The 23,620-nt window shown below is 44.6% G+C and overlaps 4 protein-coding genes across 7 annotated transcripts; 3 read left to right on the plus strand and 1 right to left on the minus strand.

Moving 5' to 3' along the window:
- On the plus strand, nucleotides 1-8,384 carry DCAF11 (DDB1 and CUL4 associated factor 11). Of its 4 annotated transcripts, none has more exons than XM_051980509.1 (15): nucleotides 1-149; nucleotides 581-886; nucleotides 1,577-1,716; nucleotides 1,968-2,095; nucleotides 2,455-2,519; nucleotides 2,862-2,962; nucleotides 3,220-3,366; nucleotides 3,857-3,911; nucleotides 4,283-4,351; nucleotides 4,686-4,743; nucleotides 4,823-5,008; nucleotides 5,473-5,626; nucleotides 6,154-6,306; nucleotides 7,267-7,373; nucleotides 7,497-8,384. In XM_051980509.1, exons 2-15 carry the CDS (start codon nucleotides 777-779, stop codon nucleotides 7,626-7,628), a joined length of 1,605 nt encoding a protein of 534 aa, XP_051836469.1. In that variant the 5' UTR covers nucleotides 1-149; nucleotides 581-776; the 3' UTR covers nucleotides 7,629-8,384. The 4 variants fall into 4 exon arrangements, with proteins under 4 accessions (XP_051836469.1, XP_051836470.1, XP_051836471.1 ...); XM_051980510.1 differs by having other exon boundaries at nucleotides 2-149; nucleotides 1,589-1,716; XM_051980511.1 differs by having other exon boundaries at nucleotides 4-149; nucleotides 1,660-1,716.
- A 1,653-nt stretch (nucleotides 8,385-10,037) lies between these two features.
- Nucleotides 10,038-11,407, plus strand: FITM1 (fat storage inducing transmembrane protein 1). Its single transcript, XM_051980513.1, has 2 exons — nucleotides 10,038-10,318; nucleotides 10,761-11,407. Exons 1-2 carry the CDS (start codon nucleotides 10,053-10,055, stop codon nucleotides 11,380-11,382), a joined length of 888 nt encoding a protein of 295 aa, XP_051836473.1. The 5' UTR covers nucleotides 10,038-10,052; the 3' UTR covers nucleotides 11,383-11,407.
- Nucleotides 11,408-11,500: 93 nt separating this feature from the next.
- On the plus strand, nucleotides 11,501-15,391 carry PSME1 (proteasome activator subunit 1). The gene is made up of 11 exons (XM_051980514.1): nucleotides 11,501-12,210; nucleotides 13,040-13,072; nucleotides 13,272-13,334; nucleotides 13,467-13,577; nucleotides 13,670-13,715; nucleotides 13,833-13,930; nucleotides 14,229-14,297; nucleotides 14,400-14,467; nucleotides 14,669-14,723; nucleotides 14,857-14,943; nucleotides 15,173-15,391. The coding sequence occupies exons 1-11, from the start codon at nucleotides 12,172-12,174 to the stop codon at nucleotides 15,251-15,253; spliced, it is 750 nt and encodes a 249-aa protein (XP_051836474.1). The 5' UTR covers nucleotides 11,501-12,171; the 3' UTR covers nucleotides 15,254-15,391.
- On the minus strand, nucleotides 15,389-17,105 carry EMC9 (ER membrane protein complex subunit 9). Its single transcript, XM_051980515.1, has 5 exons — nucleotides 16,720-17,105; nucleotides 16,500-16,576; nucleotides 16,041-16,110; nucleotides 15,859-15,953; nucleotides 15,389-15,620 (listed from the first exon to the last, which is right to left on the minus strand). The coding sequence occupies exons 1-5, from the start codon at nucleotides 16,915-16,917 to the stop codon at nucleotides 15,440-15,442; spliced, it is 621 nt and encodes a 206-aa protein (XP_051836475.1). The 5' UTR covers nucleotides 16,918-17,105; the 3' UTR covers nucleotides 15,389-15,439.
- Between the last annotated feature and the right edge of the window lie 6,515 nt (nucleotides 17,106-23,620).

The following is a 23,620-nucleotide window of genomic DNA, read 5'->3' on the forward strand; positions in this document are numbered from 1 at the left end:
GTGACGCAAGCGGGAGACGAGCCCGGGAATCGGAGAGGTGCGTGACGAAGCCGCGCGAAGCTGTTAGAGCCGTTGGGGGACACACTGTGGATAAATGTAGACCAGGCTTCACGTGCCGCCCCCTTGCCGTGTTTTATGTGCTGCCCTTGGTGAGTGGGGAGTTTGGGGCTGGGCATTAATCGCTCTCTTAGGTGGGAGGAATCCTAACATTCCTCTCCCCCCCCCTCCGCGTACACACCCCGGACATACCACGTGGCCGCGAGTCGGGGAGGTGGAGAGGAGGGCTGTTAAGCCGGATTCTAATTTCATTGGCTTTCGCCTCTGCCGGCTGTGGCAGCAGAGCCCTCTGATTGGTGGGCAGGATTCTTTCCTCCAGGAGAGTTCTGATTGGTGGTCTCCTGGGGATCTCTCCCTTCTCCCTTCCCTTCCCCCTAGAGCTCTATTAGGTGAGCTCGGAGGTGAAGCTAAGGAATCTCTCCACGGAGGGCTGCGATTGGTGGACGAGGGGGTCACCTGGCGGTACGAGATTGATCCTCGACCGTCCTTACCCCCTCCCTCCCGGCCTGTTTGGGCTTCTCAGGCTGCAGGTCTGTTGGTGTTCCTGGAGTCCTGGGAGCTGTCATTGGCAAAGGGGAAGAGACCCCTTTTCCTGAAGAGGAACAATTGCCTTTCTCCCATACATAACATTCCATCCGAGAGGCTCTGGGGTAGGACCCTGCCAGCCCCAGGACGGGGATAGGCTCCAGCACGGATCTGGAGGATGCTGTGACCAGAAGATGGACTCACCAGGCAACAGCAGTGCCTCTGAGGCCTCGCCGTACGGGAGATATGAGCCTCGGTACAGTGAGGAAGATGATGATGTGGACCTGGCCTATTTCCTTCCCAGGTAACTCACTTTATTGTGTGCCCCCCTCTCCCACTCAGCATAGGGAAACTGACTACACAAGATAAGGAACAGTATGTCAGCACCTGAGCTCCTATTCTCTAAGGAGAGAAGATAGGAAATAGTCCTGGTGTGAGAACTCCCCTCTCTCCAAGTTTGCTGGTCTCCGGTATCTGCTCAGTGGGGTGGCAGTACTATGCTTGGGAGAAGGTGGCACAGTGATAGTCTTAGCCTTTGCCATGCCCAGCTCCGTAGGTAAAGGAGCCATTTTTTAGTAACATTTACTTTGTTGCACAAATATGACTGAGTTCCCAAGTAAACAAAAGATAAAGGAAAAGGAAGCAGGCTTGAATGAAGTGGTAGTGGTCTTCAGTAGTTTGTATGTGATTGTGGAATTTAGGGTGATGAGATCTGGAAGTTCTTTTTAGAACTCTTCATGTAGCATAGAACTCTTCTGGTAGTCAGAAATCAGGCTTCCACAACTTTTGGCTCTAGAATCTAATCTAAACATTTCCAGAAGTTTCCTGAGATACCTTACTATTCCCTAGCCCTGCTCCCAAGAGTGGGTTTCAACAACCTGATAATGACCAAAGCATAGTCATCTGGGGGCCCCTAGTAAAAGAGATTGGTATGTGAGACTCTCTCTAGGAGTTTTAAGTTGTTTAGTATTGAAGGATCATCCCCTGCCATGAGGTCTCTCCACAGGGGCCAGGTGAGACTGGTACAGGGAGGTGGTGCAACCAGCCTGCAGCTCATCCATACGCTCTCTGACTCAGATGATGACAATGACAGCCCTTGGGAGGGTCGTCTTGGTGACAGATACAATCCACCTGGTAAGAGGAAAGGGTATTTGACCCAGAATTGTAGAGTATCAATCTGCAAAAATTTGTTTAGATTCAAAAGACTGGAGTCAAAAGGAGGTGGGGAGGAAGATGAATGAAGAGAATCTTTTGAACCTTGTTATCTCCTTTCATGATTGGGCCCCATCCTCCTTGACACTGGTCACCTTCTTAGCCATTCATCCATTGATACCTGACTTTTATGAGTTAAAGAACTGAGACAGAGCTGCTGCTGCTTCTTTTAGTGGACTCAAACCCTGACACTCGAGAGCTGGAATGCAATGAGATCAAGACCCAGGTGGAGTTGGCCACAGGACAATTGGGATCGAGTAGGATAGTGCAAGAGCACAGCTTTCCTCGGATGCTGCACCAGGTAAGCTCTCTTACCTGTCCTGAACCAGAGACTCTATGAGTAGAGCTCAATTACCTGGGCTGGAATCCTGTCTCAAAATTTGCTGTTTGACTCCGAGCAAATCATTTAATCTTTCTCATTCTCATGGAAAATGTGAGTAGCATCTGCCTCACGAATTTGTGAGACTTGATCAAGTCATACATGGAGTATACTGTAAATCTCAGTGCTGTGTAAAATGTTAGCTATTGTTGGGGGAAGGGGAGTTCAGAAGTTTTGCAAATTACTTCCCAAATGAGGTGAATTCTAGAGAAAAGCTTTTGAAGCTGTCAGTAACAGTATCTTGCTTATGGTGTTCTTGCTTTCTTGTTTCTTCCCTACAGAGAGAACGAGGCCTCTGCCATCATGGCAGCTTTTCTCCTGGAGAGCGATCCCGTGTAGTGTCTCAGTAAGTTTGGGATGAGGTATTATTGTTTTGAATTTAGATTTGAATTAGATTTGAGGAGGATCCAGGGGGACGATACATATTGTCCATAAAATTAGAAGTAGAGGTATTAATAGGGAAAGTTATTTATATTGGCATGATGGATGAGTTTTTCCTGTTGGAGGAAATGAGTTACAGCTGTTGAATAAGGAATGTAAATTAAAACAAAAAACCTTGGTGGCATGGATAAAGAAGAAAAGAATTTTGAGCAAAGGCGAGTGGGAACCTCATGTACTGGTCTGAATGGGGTGTTATTGACACTGATACCTTCTTACCTTGATGTTCTTTTACTGCTATTTTTCTCAGTTTCTTGCCCAACTACTTGAGCTTCACTGACTCCTATTTTCATAAGGCTTTCTGTGGTGTCTACAGCAAGGATGGTCAGATCTTCATGTCTGCTTGCCAAGGTACCTAGAGCCAATGAGTACTAAAGAGTCTTCTTGAATAGGGAACTGTGAACCCCTCCTCAGGATGGAAAACAATTTCTTGCCGGTACATAAATTGGAGAAGTTTCTGTTCCAGGCTGCATTGTAATTCTAAGGTTGGGAGATGTTAGCAGTATAATTCTGAATATTCTGCAGCAGAAGGAAGATCCCGTAGCTACACTAGGTAGCCAACATGGAAGGAGAAAGTTTGCTGACACTTACTTATTCCCAATTCCTAGACCAGACAATTCGCCTGTATGACTGCCGCTTTGGCTGCTTCCATAAATTCAAGAGCATCAAGGCCCGGGATGTAGGTTGGAGTGTTCTAGATGTAGCCTTTACTCCTGATGGCAACCACTTTCTCTATTCCAGCTGGTCCGATTATAGTGAGTATACTTACCAGCCTTATCATCTCTCCATTTTGGATCCTATAGCCTCCATTTTCAGTCCCTCTTCTCTGAGCTAGATTCTTAGGCTATATTACAGAAAGACCATGCTCTTAGAATCATGACACTCTGCTGTTTGCATAGTTTGGCTTTTTGTTTCTTTTTTCTCCCTTGTTCTTTTAAGTTCATGTATGAAATCTTAGAATTGAAAGAGACTAAATATCACACAGGCTTTTTCACCCTATGATGAAATCTACTTCATAATATCCCTAACAGACACATCTGTCTGAATGTGTCTAATGAGGAGAACTCATTATTCTTATGAAGAATTCTCTTTCATTTTTGGATCACCAGAATTTATTAGAAAGCCCTTTTTTATATTGAACTAAGATTACTTTTCTAAAATCTGTTGGGTCTTTTTCTGCCCTCTGAAGCTACAGAAGACCCTATTCCCAAACTTTGAGTGACTTTTGTCTCTCTTGCTTTTTAGTTCATATCTGCAACATCTACGGGGAGGGAGACACACACACTGCCCTGGATCTGAGGTACTGGCTTCCCTCTTCAGCTAGACTCACCAGAAATTTAGGGAAAGCCTTCTGCAGTGAATTTCTCTGAAACTTGAGGCACACACTGAGAGGGCAGAATGCAGGGACTATCTGCTTCTCTGAATGGAAGATCCCCTGGGTGGGAGCTACATATCACTTCTCATTGAGAGGAATAGAGTGTAATAGATGGATGCAGCAGAACTTCAGATTTCTCTCTGGGATAACCCTTCATTCTGACATATGTAAGAGGATCCTGTTCAGTTTCCCTCCAGAAGTGGGGTGCATGGCTTTCTTTGGATCTGAAGTGAATTAATTAATAAAGGCTAAAAGGGAAGTCTTCCTATCTTAACAAATTCTTCCTTTTCTTTTAGGCCAGATCAACATAGTTTCATTGTCTTCTCCATTGCAGTCTCTTCAGATGGACGAGAGGTGCTAGGAGGGTGAGTATTTCAGTATTTCTTCACAGTTAATCAGATTTGGTGGTTGAAGATGATTTTGAGGAGACCTATATCCTGATGGCCCTATTCAGTTGTTTAGGCTAATTCTTAGGTAGACTTTCCTCCCCTCTTTTCTAATTCCCTTCCAATATGGGATTTGAGGCCTTAAATTTCTTCTCAGAAACAACATTTCTGTGTGGTATAGGAGTTGAGTTCTATGGAATTAGGGACTTGACCCTAAATATGGAATCTTAACAGATTCTCCCCGGAACCTTCAAAGAAGCCATTTCTTGAATTCTGACTCCGTTGTTATCTAGCCCAAATGTTTTTCTTTCAGTGCCAATAATGGATGTCTCTACATCTTTGATCGAGAACAGAACCGCCGTGTATTGCAGGTACAATTGCTGGGAGCTACATATCATGCTTTCCATCTCCTTTTGGCTGCAATATTCAGATGTCTTCTTTCTGCTCTAGATGGAATCCCATGACAATGATGTAAATGCAGTGGCTTTTGCTGATACAAGCTCCCATATCCTGTTCTCCGGGGGAGATGATGCCATTTGCAAAGTTTGGGACCGGCGCACCATGCGTGAAGATGATCCCAAGCCTGTGGGCGCACTGGCTGGGCATCGAGATGGCATCACTTTCATTGACAGCAAGGTGAACAGAAGAGGGTGGATTACACAGCTGGAGATGCCCAGACTCTAGCCTCCAGGAGGGCCTGAAAACAAGGCTGGCCTAGGAAGGCATCTCTCAGACTGTAGCCAAGGTGGGCTACAAGGTTGTCATAAAAGAAAGAACTCGAGACCTACTTCTCACTAGTCCTCAAGGATTCAAGGATTAGGATTTCCTGCACTCAATCAGGTCCTAAGCCCACAATCAATTGGTTGAGAAAGTAGAAATATCTGACTAGTAGATCAGTAAGTAAACACTAGAAAATAAATTTGACTCAGTAAGAACAGGTAGCAGTCTCAGAGCTACATAGCTTTTATCAATCAACCAGAAAAAAAGGCAAGACCCAAGAATGATAGTGACAGGTTCACCTTTGAGAAATCAGATTTGTTGTCATTATGTATTCTGCTATCTTGAATATTGTGTTTCACTTTGTGGCCATGGGTTCACAGGGTGATGCCCGGTACCTCATCACCAACTCCAAAGACCAGACCATAAAACTCTGGGATATACGGCGCTTTTCAGGTCGAGAAGGCATGGAAGCTTCACGACAGGCAGCCATCCAAGAATACTGGGACTACCGTTGGCAGCAGGTGCCTAAGAAAGGTCAGAATCAAGAATCCTTGTATTAGTTTTTTAAAGGATATTACTGATGCTTTTTTACATTGCTTCCCAATAACATTCAACATCTTGCTCCTCAAGGCCAAACCTTACTCCCCACCCCCTTGTTTTGGTCAAGGTAAAAATTGTTTTTCTGACTATACTTATTTTTTATTAGTCCATATAAGTCTTCCTTATTTTCTCATATTCATAATTTCTTGTAGCACAGTAATTTTCCATTAGTTTCATATACCATATATTGTTCAAATATTCCATATTCACTAAGTACACATTTTGCTTCCAATTATTTGGTTTTGTAAAAAAGTACTCATGTTTTTGTATATGTGTGTCCTTTCGCTTTGTTATTGACCACTCAGCAATTTATGTCCAGTAGTGATATTACTGGATCAAAGAATATAGTGCTCCATTATTCTGTTCTATATCTTCTTCCAGAAATCATTCAAGAGCTTGGCTATACTACAGAAGAACTAATAGTGTCTGATATGTTTTCCCTACCCTTTGTCCTCATATAGCCTGGCAGAAACTGAAGCTCCCTGGGGACAGCTCTGTGATGACATATCGGGGTCATGGTGTGCTCCATACCCTCATTCGCTGCCGCTTCTCCCCTGCCCACAGTACTGGCCAACGTTATATCTACAGTGGTTGCTCTACTGGCAAGGTCGTCAGTAAGTATCATCCCAAGACAGAAGGTCACCACAGAGCAAGAGACCCTTTTTCTCAATGCAGATCAAGTTCCAAGAGAAAAAAAAAAATTGGATCACATAACAAGTAACTTTATGTAATTAGGTTGTTGGATTTGAGGGGACAGAAAGTGGGAGATGAAGAGAAAACATCTGAGTAGACAAGAAATTATGAAAACTGTTCTTCATTTGCACATTTTGGCTAGGTAAACAGTACAGACAGAAGTTGGAGGGAAAGGAGAAAAGGAAATGTGTCCTTTTCCCTGGTTTATAGAAAGAAAAGATATGGGCAGAAATAGAGTAAGTCAGAGGGTAAGACAGATCCATAACATAGTTACAGAGACACAGAAATGTCTCAAAGTGAAACACGCACTGAAACACTGAAAAGGGAAGATAAGGAACTGAATTAGATATGGACATACAAAGGGAAGTATGCTGGTATTCAAAACTTCTCCACCTTACAGCTTTTTAAGATATTGCCTCTAAAAGCATGTGAAATTTTCTGGATTATAGGCCAGGTGAAATTGACCTACGATTTAAACTTTCCCATCCTGTCACTAGGAACATCTTTTCAGAATAGGGTATATATAATCAAGGTAATAATAGGAAAGACATTTAAAAAGAACTCTAATATTAAAAGGTTTTGCTTCATAAGGAAAATAAGTCTAGAACAAGTGACTATAGAGGCTGAACTGGGGAGGGGTTCTCATAAAGCAGGGATTCTTAACCTAGATCTGTAAACTTGTTTGCTTGTTTGTTTTAATAACTTTTTCAGTATAATTGATTTCTTTGTAATTCTAATTGTAATTTATTTAATGCATTTAAAAACATTCTGGGATAGGGTCTACAAGTTTCACCAACTACCACAGAGGACTCATGATACTAAAGATGTTCACATGGATTGACTCTACTTTAGTGGTCTTTCTCATTCTTTTCTTTCTATAGTATATGACCTCCTCACTGGCCAAATTGTGAAGAAGCTGGCCAGCCACAAGGCCTGTGTACGGGACGTCAGTTGGCATCCCTTTGAGCAGAAGATTGTCAGCAGTTCGGTGAGATTGGCAGGGGCAGGGAAGGGAATAGAAACTAAAGAATTCTGTGAAGGTTTAAGTGATTGGTTTAGAATCGAGGCTTAAAAGGGTTCTCCTCTAACAATCTCTTCTTTGCCCTTGTAGTGGGATGGCAACTTGCGCCTGTGGCAATACCGTCCAATTGAATACTTCAGGGAAGACTTGCTGAATTCTGATGACTGTCCCACCACCACTCCACCATATGCCACCTTTGGAGCCTATTCTACTTCCCAGTAATTCTTGCCTGTCAGTATGGACTGATCTGTGCAGCCCCAAGGGGAATCACCTCCTCTTTCTTCTCTCTCCTCAGGGAGATCTGTGGAGGAGCCAAGAAGGTTAGAGGATGAAGAGCAGAAACCCTAGCTTTTCCACCCTGACTGCACTCTGGGCGAGGGCATCCTGTCCTTTTAGGCTGAGTTGTGTGGCCAGGCCTCCATCCCACCCCAGGGCAGGCAGGATGGACAACTCTAGAAAATTAAAGAGAGGTCATCCTCTGGTAGTTATTTAGGTATGGTTCTAGCCGGGCAAGGAATGCTTATTTTTTATAATCATGTTTGGATTCTGAGACGTGGTCAGTAGACTAGTGTTCCTGGGCTAGGTCTAAACGGGTTGGCCAATCAGAGTCTGATTACCCTTGCCTGGCCCAGTAGCGTGGACCTTCAAGTTGAAGGCCAGACTAGCCATTTCAGAAGGTGGCTTTGCCCACCACTGCTCTCCTTTTTTCATAATGACCAGAATGTCATTCCTTCTTAGGCAAGGAGTAAAGCTGTTCCCTCAGGCTGGGAATCTGCTCTCCCTCATTGTGTCTTTGAAGTAGGAGGTGCTACAGTGTAGGAAGTCTTAAGGCCCCCATCTTAATCCTAATGGAACTGACTCTCTTCAGTTTGTATCCCCTCAGGACTGTTGGGTAGGGGAACTAGGCAGGTTAAAGTGGGGGTTCTTCTGTCTTACACTTACTTTAGCTCCCTCAATAAAGTTTCCTCAGAAATTTGACTCAGGCTGTTTCCTTGTATACAAAAGTTTTACATAAACGTCTCTAAATTTGTGACTAGGGCTAAAATGCATACCACAATGTGAAGAGACATAATAGTTAGGACTTGTTTCTTTGGGTTGAAAATATCCTATTATTATTATTATTATTATACAGATACTTATATATTATTAGATGCCTTAAGGCAGTGGTCCTCAAACTATAGCCCTCAGGTTAGATGTAGCAGCTGAGGACATTTATCCCCCTCACCCAGGGCTATGAAGTTTATTTATTTAAAGGCCCATAAAACAAAGTTTTTGTTTTTACTATAGTCCAGCCCTCCAACAGTCTGAGGGACAGTGAACTGGCCCCCTATTTTAAAAGTTTGAGGACCCCTGCCTTAAGGTATCTGCTTTCTCTTTAAATCTTACAACCAAAAATTCCCCACTAAAAATTGGAAATTAGCTTTGAGTTGAGTTGCTTACCCACTCAGGAACCCAAAACATTTTCTCCAGAAAGTAAAGATAGAATTTGCAAGGGAGTAAACACAAGTCCCTTGTATAAAACAAATTTAGGCCCTTGATATAGTAGTATCAGGGTTCCCTTCCAAGGAAAAAGTTTACTATGATGACTACTCTACAGACCAACCACAATGCATCTTGGTTAAATGTGTAAAACCTGAAAGCTGGAAAGGATATTAGAGTACCAGCCAATCCAAAATCACTGAGAAAGCTTTTCTATCACATCCAGAAGAGATTAGTTGACTTATCTAAAGTCATACAATTGTTAATGGCATTAATGGCAAAAGGGTTTTTTGACTGCTATGCCACGCTATATAAGCTATATATGTATATAAGCTAAAATTATATAAGATACTTAGGCAGAGAGGGGAAAAGGACAAAAACTGTCCAAAAATGAATAAAATAACAAAACATAAAAAGACTATATTTCTGTCATTTCTTAAGACCAGTGTAATGAAGTAAGGGGGAGCATTGCCAAGGATTCCACTCCAATTTTTGTGATCTGTTCCAATCCAATTATTAGTACAGTATGCAAGTTTGAGGTTTAAATGTGATCTCCAGAACTATTCTGCTTCCCCATTCCAACTTCCAAGGATTCCAGCCTAGCTCTGACTCTGGACCAGGACAGGCCTACAACTTTGAAGCAAGGCAGACCCCCAAAAGCCACTCTCCCAGGTCCAAACCCAGAGTAGATGGGAATGGGTACTTGCCTTGTTCGATAGCTTTGGAAAATTCCTGTACCAAATTGGCAGAAGTTAAATGTGAAGGTGAAGATGGATATACTTCTTTAAACTCTCAAAAAACTGATGAGCTATTTCTTCTGATCACCCTTCTTCCTTTTAAAAGTGAATAGTGAAGTTATTTTGGCTGAAAAGCTAAGACAGTGAAGACAGTGACAACCATGTAGCAACAGTTTACAAATTGAAAGAAGGATATGGGTAAGGAAAACTGAGGACACAAGGACATGTTATGGAAGGACATACAGACCGCTAGTGCTGACGCAGGAGCGTCAGCCACAGCCCCCAGCTGCCCCCCGCCCCTCTCCTCCCCAGCTGCCAGTCTAGCTCTGCCCCGTATCTCCAGCACCTGTCACTGCCTGTCCTTGCCTAGGGGGCCCTACAAGCCCCTCCTCAGCTGCCCAGCAGAGCAAGCAGTCAGAGGGGAGGGAACATGGAGCGGGGGTTAGGGGTGGGGGCAGGGACAGGCCTGGGGGGCCGGCTCCGAGTGGTGCTGGGCTGGTTGCTGAGGGTACTGCTCTGGCTAGCATCAGCCCTCCTGTACTTTGGAAGTGAGCAGGCTGCCCGACTCCTGGGGAGCCCCTGCCTCCGGCGCCTTTACCATGCCTGGCTAGCTGCTGTGGTCATCTTCGGACCCCTGCTACAGTTCCACGTCAACCCCCGCACCATCTTCGCCAGCCATGGCAACTTCTTCAACATGTAAGTCTCTCTCGGCAGGCCCTTTAATGCTAGTTCCATCCACTCTGGGTTTTAAGCTCCCTCCTCTTTTGGGCTCTTGTCCTACTGCCAGTGTGAGCACTAAAAATAGGCTAAGAGGTGGAGGAGAAGGTCAAGGGTAGTGGGAACTATGGGGACGCATGGGGAGGATTTAGAAGGCCGGCCAGAGGATTAGGGGGTGAGGAGTTGGAGGGCTGGGGAGGTGAGAGAGAGGAACAAAAAACATGGGGAAACGGAGAGAGTGATTTGACCCAGGGTAGCATGAAAGGGGGCAGAAGGTAGAGGAAGATAGCAAAGATCCATGGGGAAGTGACAATGGGACTCCTGGAAGATGAGGCTGGGAAACCCAGAAGAATCTGGGATCTAAAGAGGCCTATTTCTCTACAAGCCTCTCCTCCCCTCTCCCCTCTTTCTAACCCCACAGCAAGTTTGTGAACTCTGCCTGGGGCTGGACCTGCACCTTCCTGGGAGGCTTCGTGCTGCTGGTGGTGTTCCTGGCCACTCGCAGAGTGGCGGTGACCGCTCGGCACTTGAGCCGGCTGGTGGTGGGGGCCGCCGTGTGGCGCGGGGCTGGCCGGGCTTTCCTGCTCATTGAGGATCTGACCGGCTCCTGTTTCGAGCCTCTGCCCCAGGGGCTGCTGCTCCATGAGCTGCCTGACCGTCGCAGCTGCTTGGCAGCTGGCCACCAGTGGAGGGGCTACACGGTCTCCTCTCACACCTTCCTGCTTACCTTCTGCTGTTTGCTCATGGCTGAGGAAACCGCCGTCTTTGCTCGGTACCTGGCCCACGGGCTGCCTGCCGGCACTCCTCTTCGACTGGTCTTCCTTCTTAACGTCCTCCTCCTGGGCCTCTGGAACTTCCTCCTGCTCTGCACCGTCATCTACTTCCACCAATATACCCACAAGGTGGTAGGCGCGGCTGTGGGCACCTTCGCCTGGTACCTCACCTATGGCAGCTGGTACCATCAACCCTGGTCCCCAGGGAGTCCCGGCCACGGGCTCTTTACCCACTCCCAACGCCCCCAGGCCAGACTTAAGCGTGATTGAGGGGAATAAAGGCAAATCAAATCCAGGTGCTGACTCTTCTCTTTATTTGGGTGCTAGGTCGTTTGAATTAAAGGTTAGAGCACTACAGAAAAGGAAGGACCCGCCAACATTGTTGCTACATTCCAGGTTGATCCCTAACACACCCTAGGGTGGGAGGTGGTGAATTGCTATCATTCCTTAAAAGGCATCTCCAAAACAAGCCTACCATCCCATGACCCCCCAGCCCTACTCACAGCCTTCCGCAGATCTCCTGCGATGTCTTTTACTTCCAGCATCTTCCATGAACAATTCCACCAAGGACAAAAACAGATATACACATGTGGACAAATGGAAACACTGGCTGCATACATGAAGTTTGTGAAAGCCTACATGTCTGTTGCCTTCACTCTGTGACTGAGACACTACAGAGAGGAAGACACAGGTTGAGTAGGGCTGGAAGAGAGAAGGGCAAGAGGAGGGAAGGATGGCCTGGGGGTGTTGGGAGGAAAAGGGGCGCATCCCTTTGGGTCAAGAGGTCCTTGGAGACAACGGCTGAGCAGATCACAAGGGGCAGGAACCAGACAAAACAGTTTGGATGAGAGCTTTCTGTCCCTGCTCTCTGGCACAGCACTTTGGTGCCCAGCCCTGTCTCCTCCTGGCCCCTCTCCTTTCCCCTCCCTCTTCTAACCTGACCCCGCCTCCGGCTCAGTTCCTCCCTCCCAGGGAAGTCCCTACTGGCAAAGCTGCTTTCACTTTCCCTTCCCCCTAGCTCCTGTCTCGCTGCTCGTTCTAGTCCTTAACCCCCCTGCAATGGCCAACCTCAGTGTTAAACCTGAAGCCCAAGCCAAGGTGAGTTACTATCAAGGGGAAAGGGTGAAGTCATGGGAATGGGGTGAAAGGGAGGAGTAGTGTTGGGGGACCGTCTATCCAGTTTTATCTCATTCTCCCTTTGCTTCCCCTTGCCCACTCCCCTCCCCCTATCCTGGGCCTCTCAATAAGAAGGGGCTGAAGAATACTTGAGACTCAGCAGTTGTCTGGAGAGCCAAAGTGCTCTCCCCCCACAAATCTTCAGCATGAAGTGAGGATCAGTAGACTTGTAGGGTCTAGAGCATCCCCAATGAATGTGAAAGGGTGCTGGGACCTGTAAAAGAACACTAGCAGGTGGTGCTGGGAGGGGGTGGTTAATGTTGGATTTCAGCCATAGGAAAAGGAGAGGTGAAATGGCTTTGGTTTGATGAGGTGAAATGAAGCAGGGAGAGGAGGAAAAGACGAGTGATGGTTCAGGGCACCTGGCCAGTACATGTGTGGAGCAAGGAAAGTCTGCATTCGTGTATCTCTTCTGAGCTCAGAATCTTGTTCCACTGGGATCTGTTCCCACCCTTTTCGAGTATCATTGAAAACTGTTCCCATACCTCCCACAGATGTAGCCCCACTGGAATCAGTTCCCATATCTCCACCAAAACCCAGTCCTACGGCAATTTTTGTTCCATACCTCCCCCACATCTAAGCTTCCTGGGACCTGTTCCCATGTTTTACCTGAACTCAGCTCCAGTGGGCCCTGTTCCATACCTTTAAATGCAATCTCATTGACATCTGGGTCCAAAATGCTAAGGAGATGTGTTTCTCCTTAGATCTCAACCTATTAGTCTTAAATGACAACTTTCTTCTATCTCTATAGGTGGATTTTTTCAGGACGGAGTTATGTACTCAGGTAAGACCTCCCTACTTCACACTACCCTCACTGTTCCTGGATCTTTCACCTTAGTTCTAACAAATCCTTACTCTATTCTCAATTGTTACAAACTTTGGCTTCCTTTTCTTTGGCTGAATATTTGTCCTAATCAGCTGTTGAATCAAATCAATCAATAAGCATGACATCCACTCCTCACTCACCCTTACCTCATATACAGGCAGAGATCCTACTTGCAACCTATTTCCCTGCGAAGATTTCAGAGCTGGATGAGTTCTTGAAGGTACTGGGGCTGGGAAGGAGGCAGAGGAAAGGCCAGGGAAAGGGAGACAATGATCATGGAATAGGAGGAAAATTTGAAAGGAATATTGAGAAAATAATTACTGCTACCTTTTTTCCCCCTGCCATGTTTTAGGACCCATCTCTGAATGAAGCTGATTTGAGTCTCCTAAAGGCTCCCTTGGACATCCCAGTCCCTGACCCAGCCAAAGAAAAAGAGAAGGAAGAACGTCGGAAACAAGAAGAGGTAAGGGTAAGGGTGGAAGGGGGTTAGAAACATCTGAGTGTCAGGGGGTTCAGCAACCTTGGACCTTGATTTCTGTGACTTTTCTTCTATAGAAGGATGATAAGGATGGAAAGAAAAAAGAGGAAGATGAAGATAAAGGTAATAGGGAATTGGTTGGGGGCCTGGTTTCCTAGTTAATGTATTAGCCCATGAGAGCCTCCTCAGAGAGAGCTGCCTTCACTCTCTCAAGTTTTAGGTTTATGGTATATTCCCTAGGTCCTCCTTGTGGGCCTGTAAACTGCAATGAGAAGATTGTGTCCCTTATATCTCGGTTGAAGCCTGAGATCAAAGATGTGAAAGAACAGCTCAACCTGGTAAGCCCCACCCCTCACCCCCACTCTCTGGCAGGACCTGGAGGAGGCCTGCCCTTTAGAGAAACAATTTATCCAGAGCAACTGCCCTTTGCCTTACCAGTTGGTTAGGTATCCTGTCAGTCAGAACACAGTGTCTTATCAGAGTAGAAAAAGGGAGCTAGGATTGTAGCAAATCATATAACGAGATATGGCTGAGGATTACATAGTAGGGGGTGGGGTGATAAGGGAGGCTGAAGATCTGGAAAAGGAAACAGTGTTGGGAAAGAGTTGAATGGTCTCTACCAATTGTTTTTCTCAGGTTTCCATGTGGCTGCAGCTACAAGTGCCCCGTATTGAGGATGGAAACAACTTTGGAGTAGCTGTCCAGGTGATGACCCTGCCTTACAATGCTCCACCCCAAATTCCTTACTTTGATCTTGCTTTGCAATCATGCTTTATTAAATCTTTTTCCTAACTTTCTCTTCTTTAGGAGAAGGTATTTGAGCTGATGACTACACTACGAACTAAGTTGGATGGCTTCCACACCCAGATTTCAAAGTAAGTGATCTAGTCTCACATGCCCACCTTGCCCATGTCTTTATGATTATTGACTTGAATTTCAGCTCTTGCCCTCAAATCCCACATTTGTTCTATTTTGGCTTCTTTCTCTTTTTTTTTTTTTTAAACTCTTCCTTGTTTACCCTTCACAAGGAGCATTACTTTCTCAAACACCCCATAATTTTTCTTATTTCTTTCTAGATACTTCTCTGAAAGGGGTGATGCAGTGGCTAAAGCAGCAAAGCAGCCACATGTGGTGAGTGAGGAAGCAGGTCCAGAGTGGGTATAGAGGTATTATTCAGGAGGAAGCCCCTAGGATTGACACTGGGAAGAGCAGGAGGGGCATTAGATAAAGCCAGTATGAAGAACTAACTTTGAAGTCTTCACAGGGTGACTACCGACAGCTGGTTCATGAACTGGATGAAGCACAGTATGGAGAGACAAGACTGATGGTCATGGAGATCCGAAATACTTATGTAAGGAACTAGACTCTGGAATTTGTTTGGTGGAAGAATAGAGACAAAATAGGGAAGATTGATGTGGAGGCAGACAACAGTAGTTTCAGGACAAATGTTTTATGAGGTGTACCCAGGAAGGCATGGGAGAGGAAATGAAAATAAACTCCTAGTTAGATTAGAAAGCCATTAAAAAGCCTCTGCTAAGGGTTCCAAATAACTCCCACCCTCTTCCTCCTTGGATATGCAGGCTGTATTATATGACATCATCCTGAAGAACTTTGAGAAGATCAAGAAGCCCAGGGGAGACACAAAAGGAATGATCTACTGAAAAACAGAGCCAGCCTGCCTGCCTTCTCCATTGCTCCTTAACTAGGATTATCTGTCTTGCCACAGACCAGTTTCCATTTAGAACTACCCTTCTTATCCATACCTTGCCTTCTGGGCACCAATAAATTTTGTCACATCACTCCCCAGTGTTTTTATTTAAGGTTCTAGCCCAGCCTTGTGGCCCAGTTCAGGCACTTCCATTGGCAGCAGCAACCCACTGGGAAATTTCAGTATTAAGCTGTTGATTGGTCCAGTCACGCCGGATGTCATCAAGGTGGGCATCAAAGTCAACGAGAAGTCGGTGGGCCCGGTCTTCCAGTAATGCTCGAAGGAGCTGCCTTGACTCTTCCCAATCCCGCCACATCACCCTGAAGTAATAGCAACCAAAGGAAACATTCAGTTCAGCAGAAGACCTGGGACAACAGCAGAGTTTAGATTTAGAACATCCCCAGGAGATAGGGTAGGTTCAGGAGCCTAAATTGAAATTATTTACTCTATTATCTTGGGACTCCAGGAAGAGGGGATTTGGAGGGAAGGAGTCCAGACTCAAAAGCAAAGAATATGGTGAGAAGTGCTGAGGCAAAGGAACAGAAGTTCTCTACTCACAGGTTCTTGTCTTTGGGGACCCAGCGTCGATCACGAGTCTCCAAGACAATGATAGGGGGCACTCGAGGCTGGGGTACCAGTTTCCGATTATCTAACTGAGAAGTTGAAGTAAGTATTGTTGAGGATTCCAGGATTTCTTTCTACCTCCTTTTCTCCCCAACTCCCTCAATCCTCAATCTTACCATGATGAGTACTGCACCAGGGAAAAATTCAGCAATTCGTCCAGCAATTTTCAGGGCAAGGGGACCAGGGCTAGGAAAAAGACAGGTACAGAGGATCTTGAGCAGCAGAACATTAGATTTGCATGTCATTTTAGGGCTAACAGGGTGTCGTTCAACCCCTGTAGAGGTAAGGTGAGACTAGCCCACTCAGGGGGAAATTATTGAATGGATTTAACCCTGACAAACGTTTACCTTAGAGCAGAGCTTCTTAACCTGGGGTCCATGCACCCCCCTGTGAACTTGGAAGGAAAAAAAAATCTTTATTTTCACTAACCTCTACCTGAAATTTAACATTTCCTTAAATTATGAAAGCAAAAAGCCATTATTCTGAGAAGGGGTCCCTGACATCAAGAAAAGTTCAGAACCTCCACTTTAGAGCAAAGCCCTGCCCCCTCTTCCACTGCCAGCTCCCTTGCTCACCTCTGGTCATTCAGCGACGCATTGGCATGGTAGTACCCTGCTACCACCAAACTGCCCTGGGCACCCCACACATCTACCTGCCATGAGAAAGAGCCCGTTAGTTCTTTACTGGCAGCGCTGCAATGAACAGCTGCAAAAGGGGACGGGGCCTGCCAGGCCAAGGCCTGGAGGCAGTGAGTGGGCAGCCCCAAGACGGGGAAAGGAGGGGGTGAACTCGTACCTGGTTAAGGGCAACCTCCAGCATAACGGAGAGGGCCAGGTGGCTGTGGAAGAGAGGCACACAGTCACTGAGGCACAGGCAGCCCCCGGCCTGGGGCGCCGGAGCCAGCAGCAGCCCGTTGACAGCTGCGTGCGGGTAGCGGGCAGCGTGGAGGCACATCTTCACGTAGGCCCGGGCCGAGATCTCCACCTCTCCCATTGTCCGCGGGCTAGGGCTGGGGTCGAAATGGGGTCTCGGGAAGCAGGAGTCAGCCCGGCCTCGGCCTGCCTGCCGGCCCCTTCCCTTCCTCCCTTGCCCCGCACGCACGCCGTCGGCCAGGGCCTCGGAGGCTCCCTCCTCCCTCAGCCACCCTTCACCCCACCGGTGTCCCGTTAGCGTCACCGCCCGCCCTCCCTACTGGGTCTTGGCCCGGCTCGGCCCGAATCTCCGCCAGGCCCCCTACTTCAGGTGGAGCTGTCACTCTGATTTCCTCCGTCCCGTCCCGCTCCGCCCCCTCAAGCAGTCCCCAATGACAGCTCCCGAAGCGTAAAACACACTCCTCCCGCCCCTAAGGGGCAGCAGCTACCGCCCACAGACTACAATCCAGCCCAAACTGAGCTCCAGCTCCTCCCGATTCTCCGACCCCGTGACCTGCTTCTCGGGTCCCGCCCAACACTGACACATGATTGGTCGAATGGACTTTGATTTGTCCTATCATCGGTCGCATCTTCCTGAACCAAGTTCTGATTGGAAAACTTTTGTCTTCGCTTTTCCATTGGTCGGCTAACTTACGGGAGCCGCTAGAACAACACGTTTCACTGGAGAGGCGTGATTGATTCTACCTTCTTGAGGTCGAATTAGGCGTTCTTTTCTGTCAAAGAGCCGAGGCTTCCCTCCAGCCCCAATCGGTGAGAACAATTGGAGATGGGAACCCGGAGCAACCCGGACTCAGCGAAGATAGATCTCGCTAACTCACTCTCTCCACGCCCCTTAAAACCACAGGGGCAGCATTGTGACTTAGAATAACCGTCCTAGAAAGCAATTTGAAATTATTCAAATAAAATGACCAAAATGCCAATAGCATTTGATCCGAAGATTCCACTGCTAAGCTTGTATCCAACGAGTTTATTTATCCTAAAATAAAATAACTACACCAGCACTTTTTTTGTGGCATAAAACAAACAAACAAAACCAAAGTGGATACCTGTCCAGGGCAGACACTAAATCATTTCCGATCTGGATCCACCTTGTCAGCTTCGTTTTATGTCTTACCTTTCTCCATTAGATTGTGGACTCCTTGAAGTCAAGGACTTCCTATCCTAAGTGGCTTAGCTCAGTGTCAGACAGAAAGGCACTTACTGTTATGGACTGACTAAGGAAAAGGATAAACAAATTGTGGTTCATGAATGTGATGAAATGTTATATTGTAAACGTGTTCCCGCGCGGACACACACACACAGAGGAATGATGAAATCTTAACTCCTGCCCCAGTCTCAATATCCTGACTCTCTCTTTAGAACAAAAGGATCTTTTCCTTGCATATCCTACCTGTAATCTATCTAATCAGAGGGATTTTTCCTCTTGCCCATCGTATCTGAGATTGTCCAAAACCTTTCTGAAATTGCCCAGCTCTATTCTTTCTTACTCTTCCTTCTCTATATAATTCCTTGCCTTACTCTGCTAGATTGCCTCTCTCCCTTAAGGAGAAGACCGAAATTAACTCCAATAAAAATAAATATTGACCCCAACAAATGCCTATGCTTGATTTGAGATGGTTTGAAACTGAATTCTTTCAGAATCACATCGTGATACAGGATCTAATACTCTAATATTGTTGGCATATTCCAATATTTCTGACACCCAACATAAGGCACAGTCTTCAACTCTGACCTTCTTTCTCCAACTCAAAGTAAATTCAGTCCCTTACAGTTGGCACCCCAGCAGCTGGCTGAAAGGTTAGGGAGTTCTTTCCAGGCCCTAGCCACTAAAAAGTTCTTTCTAGATGGGTCACAATCCATATGAGAACCTCTCCTTTCCTCCCCACACATAGTCTATGTGGAGGTGAATGATTTAAGGGAGAATATGATTTTCCTGGATTTTTGGCATAGTGGAATAGTTCCCTTCCATATCATGGTACTCACCAATAGACTGCCTTTTACAGAACTGGGAAATATTTGGTCTACAGGATCTAAAAAAACTGCATCTTAAATTTTTTTTTTGCCATATTTCATGGGCTCAGCAGGGTGAATACAGAGAGGACTGGCGAGACTTACATGAACTGATGCTGAGTGAAATGAGCAGAACCAGGAGATCATTATATACCTCAACAACGATACTGTTTGAGGACGTATTTTGATGGAAGTGGATCTCTTCGATAAAGAGAGCCTTAATTGATCAAAGAGGGACAGAAGCAGCTACATCCTAAGAAAGAACACTGGAAATGAATATAAACTGCTTGCATTTTTGTTTTTCTTCCCGGGTTATTTATACCTTCTGAATTCAATTCTCCCTGTGCAACAAGAGAACTGTTCGGTTCTGCACACGTATATTGTATCCAGGATATACTGTAACCCATTCAACATGTAAAGGACTCTTGCCATCTGGGGGAGGGGGTGGAGGGAGGGAGGGGAAAAATCGGAACAGAAGTGAATGCAAGGGATAATGCTGTAAAAAATTACCCTGGCATGCGTTCTATCAATAAAAAGTTATTTTAAAAATATATATATTTCATGGGCTCAAAATAACCTAAAGGACTGAGAAAAGCAGTCTGTTTTGGGATCCCTCAACTATAATACCTTTGTACAACTTGATCTCTTTTGCCCCTATGAAGGAAAATGAATTGTAAAGTCCCATATATTCAGGCTTTCGTAGCTCTTTTGAGGGGGGGGGGGACTGCATTCTTTGGCAGCAAAGCAGAATGCTTTTGACTGCATTTAAAGTAGGAAGGAGAAAAGTGAAAAAAACAGACCTCCTAGACTGTCTGGTCTGTAGCTCCAGAGGCTCCACCTCTTATCCCTAGGAGCAAGTTCTATCAGGAAATCTGTGGACTCCAGCAAACCTCACCCCTATGGAGAACCCCAACTCACTTCCTCTTTTCTTCCTCCCCACGATCCTCCAATTCTCAGCTCTTCAAATATGGACCCTTTTCCTTTCCTTCCATCCCACTTTACCCCAAAGGAATGACTGCTCTTTTGAAACATTGTCCATTGAGGGAGTTATCAATCGTCTAGGGGGAACTACAAGGGTTTATGTCTCTATATCCTATCTTTCTTAGGTCAAAGAAAAACTTGGCTGTTACTCTGAGGATCCCATCAAATTCACTGAGAACTTTTAAGCCATAGCTCTCCAATTTGAACTAAGAAGGGGGAGGATATTGTGATTGTAAAGGAAAAGAACAGAAAACAGCCTCAAATTTTAGCTGCCATGATATCCAATGACAAAGAGTCCTGCCCTCAGAACTGTGCCCTATGTATGGCCTAGAGGGACATTGGACCAGAGAAATCAAGCTGCCTCTCCCTAGTGCTTGTCCTAGGACTTGGCCAGGCTCTTGCCTTCTCCCTCCCTATGCACAAACTCCGGATAATTATGGACATGGAGGTAAGACAGGAGCCACCTGCTTTCCTAGCACTCCAGCCCCACCCATTGTATCCTACTCCAAATTTCCCAATCGTATCTCAGACTCCTGCCTATTCCCTGCAGTGCACATTCTTCTCTCACCTGACTTTGGGGGTGAAGTAGGAGCATCTCCACCCCTGGTTTGCCCTACTCCTACTGCCTTCCCGACATCTACCCGTCCCTACCCTTGCCCTACACGTCCTACTAGCCTTCCCGGCATAATACCCTCTGCCCCTCCCCTATTAGCTCTAGTACTGATAACAGTTGTTCCACTCTATAGAAACCCAGATCCTCATCTACCCCACCCCTTTGTTCCTCAGATACTTATATAATTGAATGTAATTGTTCCATACCTGATAGGTCAAAGTTATAAAAATGTCAAAGGTAGTAAGAGCAATAGTTTTTATATGCCATCATTTGAAAATGCAATTGGTGTCATCTGAAGTTTATTGTTGATGCTAATATTGTATTTCTAAATTATATTGTATTTCTAAATCGATACTATGAAATTTGAGAGACAATTGTTAAACAAAAGTTCTGGGTGATTTTTTTTAAATTAACATATTTATTTTTTCCCTCTCACCTATTTCTCTCAAAGAGATGAAGAAAGGAAGGAAGAAAGACAGGGGAGAGGGAAGGAAGAAAAAAAGAAAAGAAAAAAGTAAATAAGGAAGAAAAGAAAGAGAATTCTTAAAACAAATATGCATAATTAAGCAAAACAAATTCTCACATTGGTCAGGATGATAAACAAGACATATGTTTATCTATTACCTCTCTAGCAGAAGATGATTAATATGTTCCATCATGAATCTTCTCCAACTAAAGACACTGCATAAGTCAGATTTCTTATGTTTTTCAAGTTGCACATTTTTTTTGCAGTATTTAATTTCTATATAAATTCTTCTCCTGTTTGTGAAGTGATCCAACTATTAACAGAAAAACTTTAGTCAAAAATTCACTTTTAATTTGGATGTGTGAATTAGGTTTTTTAAAGTATGTAGAGATGCTTTGGGTTGCTTTTCAGGCATGTGAGGTTCCATCAACTCTAAGCTAATGTTAACAATGTTTTGTACATCCTAAACATTGGCAAGAGTATACAATATTGAACTACAACCTTTCCACTGCTAGAACAAAATTTCGAAGATGCAAAAGTTGCAAAATTGTGAAGGATTTTTTTAATTTAAATTTTATTTTATTTAATAATAACTTTGTATTGACAGAATCCATGCCAGGGTAATTTTTTACAACATTATCCCTTATATTTCACTCGCTTATGTTTCATTTTTTCCCCTCCCTCCCTCCAACCCCCCCCCAAGATGGCAAGCAGTCCTATATATGTTAAATATGTTGCAGTATATCCTAGATACAATGCATATTTGCAGAACCGAACAGTTCTCCTGTTGCACAGGGAGAATTGGATTCAGAAGGTATAAATAACTCGGGAAGAGAATCAAAAATGCAAATAGTAATTGTGAAGGATTTTTACATTGATCTTTTGCTAATGCAATTAGCAGTATGTTTTGCATGTATGATTCAATAGATCCTTGAACCAAGTTTAAAAAAAAAAGTATATAGAAAGATTGAGCCCAGATATTAGAGTAAAAGCAGAAACTCATACAAGCTCTCCCCCAAATTTTTCCAAATAACTTTAAATAATGAATCTAAACAAATTCTAGAGTGTGGAAATCCACCAAAAAATGGCATGAAATAATTTTACAACCCAGGACAACTTGGAAGGTTGCAGGAAAGTTCTGTCACACCAGGGTGAGAGCTGGGTAGTCCAATTCCAGGCCTAGTCAACATCAGCATTGGCCCCAGAAAACTAGGAGCAGGCCTCAAAAGCCCCCGAATCAGCAATAGCAGTGGTGGCTTCCCGAGCTCCCAGCCCACAGATGGCAAGTCACAAGGAAATACAGGGGGTCTCTTTGCCAGCACTGAGGCAGGACTCTGCTTGTCTATACTTAGATGTTGGTTGCAGTCGTGGATGGCAGCTCCAGGTTGAGGAGGAGCATTAGCATACCAGAACTTGCAGGTACAGTGGAGCAGGGACCCTCCTAGTTCCAAGATAGAAAAGAGTGTTAGAAATAAATCATAGCGGGCTGCTAGGTGGCGCAGTGGATAGAGTACCAGCCCTGAAATCAGGAGGACCTGAGTTCAAATTTGATCTCAGACACTTAACACTTCCTAGCTGTGTGATCTTGGGCAAGTCACTTAACCCCAATTGCCTCAGGAAAAAAAATTCACACACCAGAGTACAGGATAGGAGAGCAGTAAACATACTTCTCCTTAGATCATACAACTTCGGAAGAACTGAAAACTTCGAGGTCCCTAAAAGTATGTCTGAAAATGGCTGCAACAAAACCCCTGAAACTTGAGACAATGCACCCTCCATCTGGAAGCAGAGACCTACTTTAACAAAGAGTTAAAAGTCAAGTAATAGGCTAGGAAAATGAGCAAATAAAAAAATTTTGAGCATAAAAAGTTTCTATAGTGACAAGGAAGATCAAAATACATACTCAGAAGATAACAAAGTCCAAAGCTTCCAAGAAAATATGAATTGTTCTGTAGAGCAATTTGTAACTGTGCCCAAAGGGCTATAAAACTCAGCAGGGGTATTACTGGATCTGTATCTCAAGGAAATCATAAAGGAGGGAAAAGGACCCACGTGTGCTAAAATGTTTGTGGCAGCTCTTTTTGTGTTAACAAAAATTAATTGGAAAATGAGCAGATGCCCATCAATTTGGGAATGGGTGAATAAGTTAAAGCATATGTAAGTAATGGAATATTATTATTCTATAAAAAATGATGAGCAAGCTGATTTTAGAAAGGCCTAGAAAAGTTTATACAAACTGATGCTGAGCCAAACAAATAGAATCAGGAATACATTATACACAGTAACAGCAAGATTGTGTGATGATCAACTATGAAAGATTTAATTCTTCTCAGTAATTCAATGACCCAAGGCAATCCCAATAAACTTTGGATAAAAAACACCACTGGCATTCAGAAAGAGAACTCTGAAGATTAAATGTAAATCAACTCATGCTATGTTCATTTTTTTTCTTGTAGTTTTTCCCTTTTATTCTAAATTTTCACTTTTGACATTATTCATAAAGAAATGTATATTTTAAAAGTTAATATATGTGTATAACCAGAAAAAAATTAATTTAATTAAAAAAAGAAAAATATGAATTGGTTTTAAGCCATGGAAGAGTTCAAAAAGGACTTTAAAAATCAAGTGAGAGGTACAAGAAAAATTGGGAAGAGAAATGAGACTGATGAAAGAAAATCATGAAAAACAAGTCAA

The sequence above is a fragment of the Antechinus flavipes genome, chromosome 2 (genome assembly GCF_016432865.1).
Source record: "Antechinus flavipes isolate AdamAnt ecotype Samford, QLD, Australia chromosome 2, AdamAnt_v2, whole genome shotgun sequence".
NCBI classification, from domain to species: domain Eukaryota; kingdom Metazoa; phylum Chordata; class Mammalia; order Dasyuromorphia; family Dasyuridae; genus Antechinus; species Antechinus flavipes.

Bases quoted from the DNA above. Each gene is read 5' to 3' on its own strand.
- PSME1 (XM_051980514.1), top strand. From the start codon at position 12,172: ATGGCCAACCTCAGTGTTAAACCTGAAGCCCAAGCCAAG. The intron at 13,335-13,466 runs GTACTGGGGCTG...GCCATGTTTTAG, and splicing joins AGCTGGATGAGTTCTTGAAG to GACCCATCTCTGAATGAAGC. The intron at 13,716-13,832 runs GTAATAGGGAAT...TATATTCCCTAG, and splicing joins AGAGGAAGATGAAGATAAAG to GTCCTCCTTGTGGGCCTGTA.
- EMC9 (XM_051980515.1), bottom strand. From the start codon at position 16,917: ATGGGAGAGGTGGAGATCTCGGCCCGGGCCTACGTGAAGATGTGCCTC. The intron at 15,954-16,040 runs GTAAGATTGAGG...TCAACTTCTCAG, and splicing joins CTGGTGCAGTACTCATCATG to TTAGATAATCGGAAACTGGT. The intron at 15,621-15,858 runs GTGAGTAGAGAA...CTATTACTTCAG, and splicing joins GTCCCCAAAGACAAGAACCT to GGTGATGTGGCGGGATTGGG.
- FITM1 (XM_051980513.1), top strand. From the start codon at position 10,053: ATGGAGCGGGGGTTAGGGGTGGGGGCAGGGACAGGCCTGGGGGGCCGG. The intron at 10,319-10,760 runs GTAAGTCTCTCT...CTAACCCCACAG, and splicing joins CATGGCAACTTCTTCAACAT to CAAGTTTGTGAACTCTGCCT.
- DCAF11 (XM_051980509.1), top strand. From the start codon at position 777: ATGGACTCACCAGGCAACAGCAGTGCCTCTGAGGCCTCGCCGTACGGG. The intron at 3,367-3,856 runs GTGAGTATACTT...CTTGCTTTTTAG, and splicing joins TTCCAGCTGGTCCGATTATA to TTCATATCTGCAACATCTAC. The intron at 3,912-4,282 runs GTACTGGCTTCC...CTTTTCTTTTAG, and splicing joins CACACTGCCCTGGATCTGAG to GCCAGATCAACATAGTTTCA.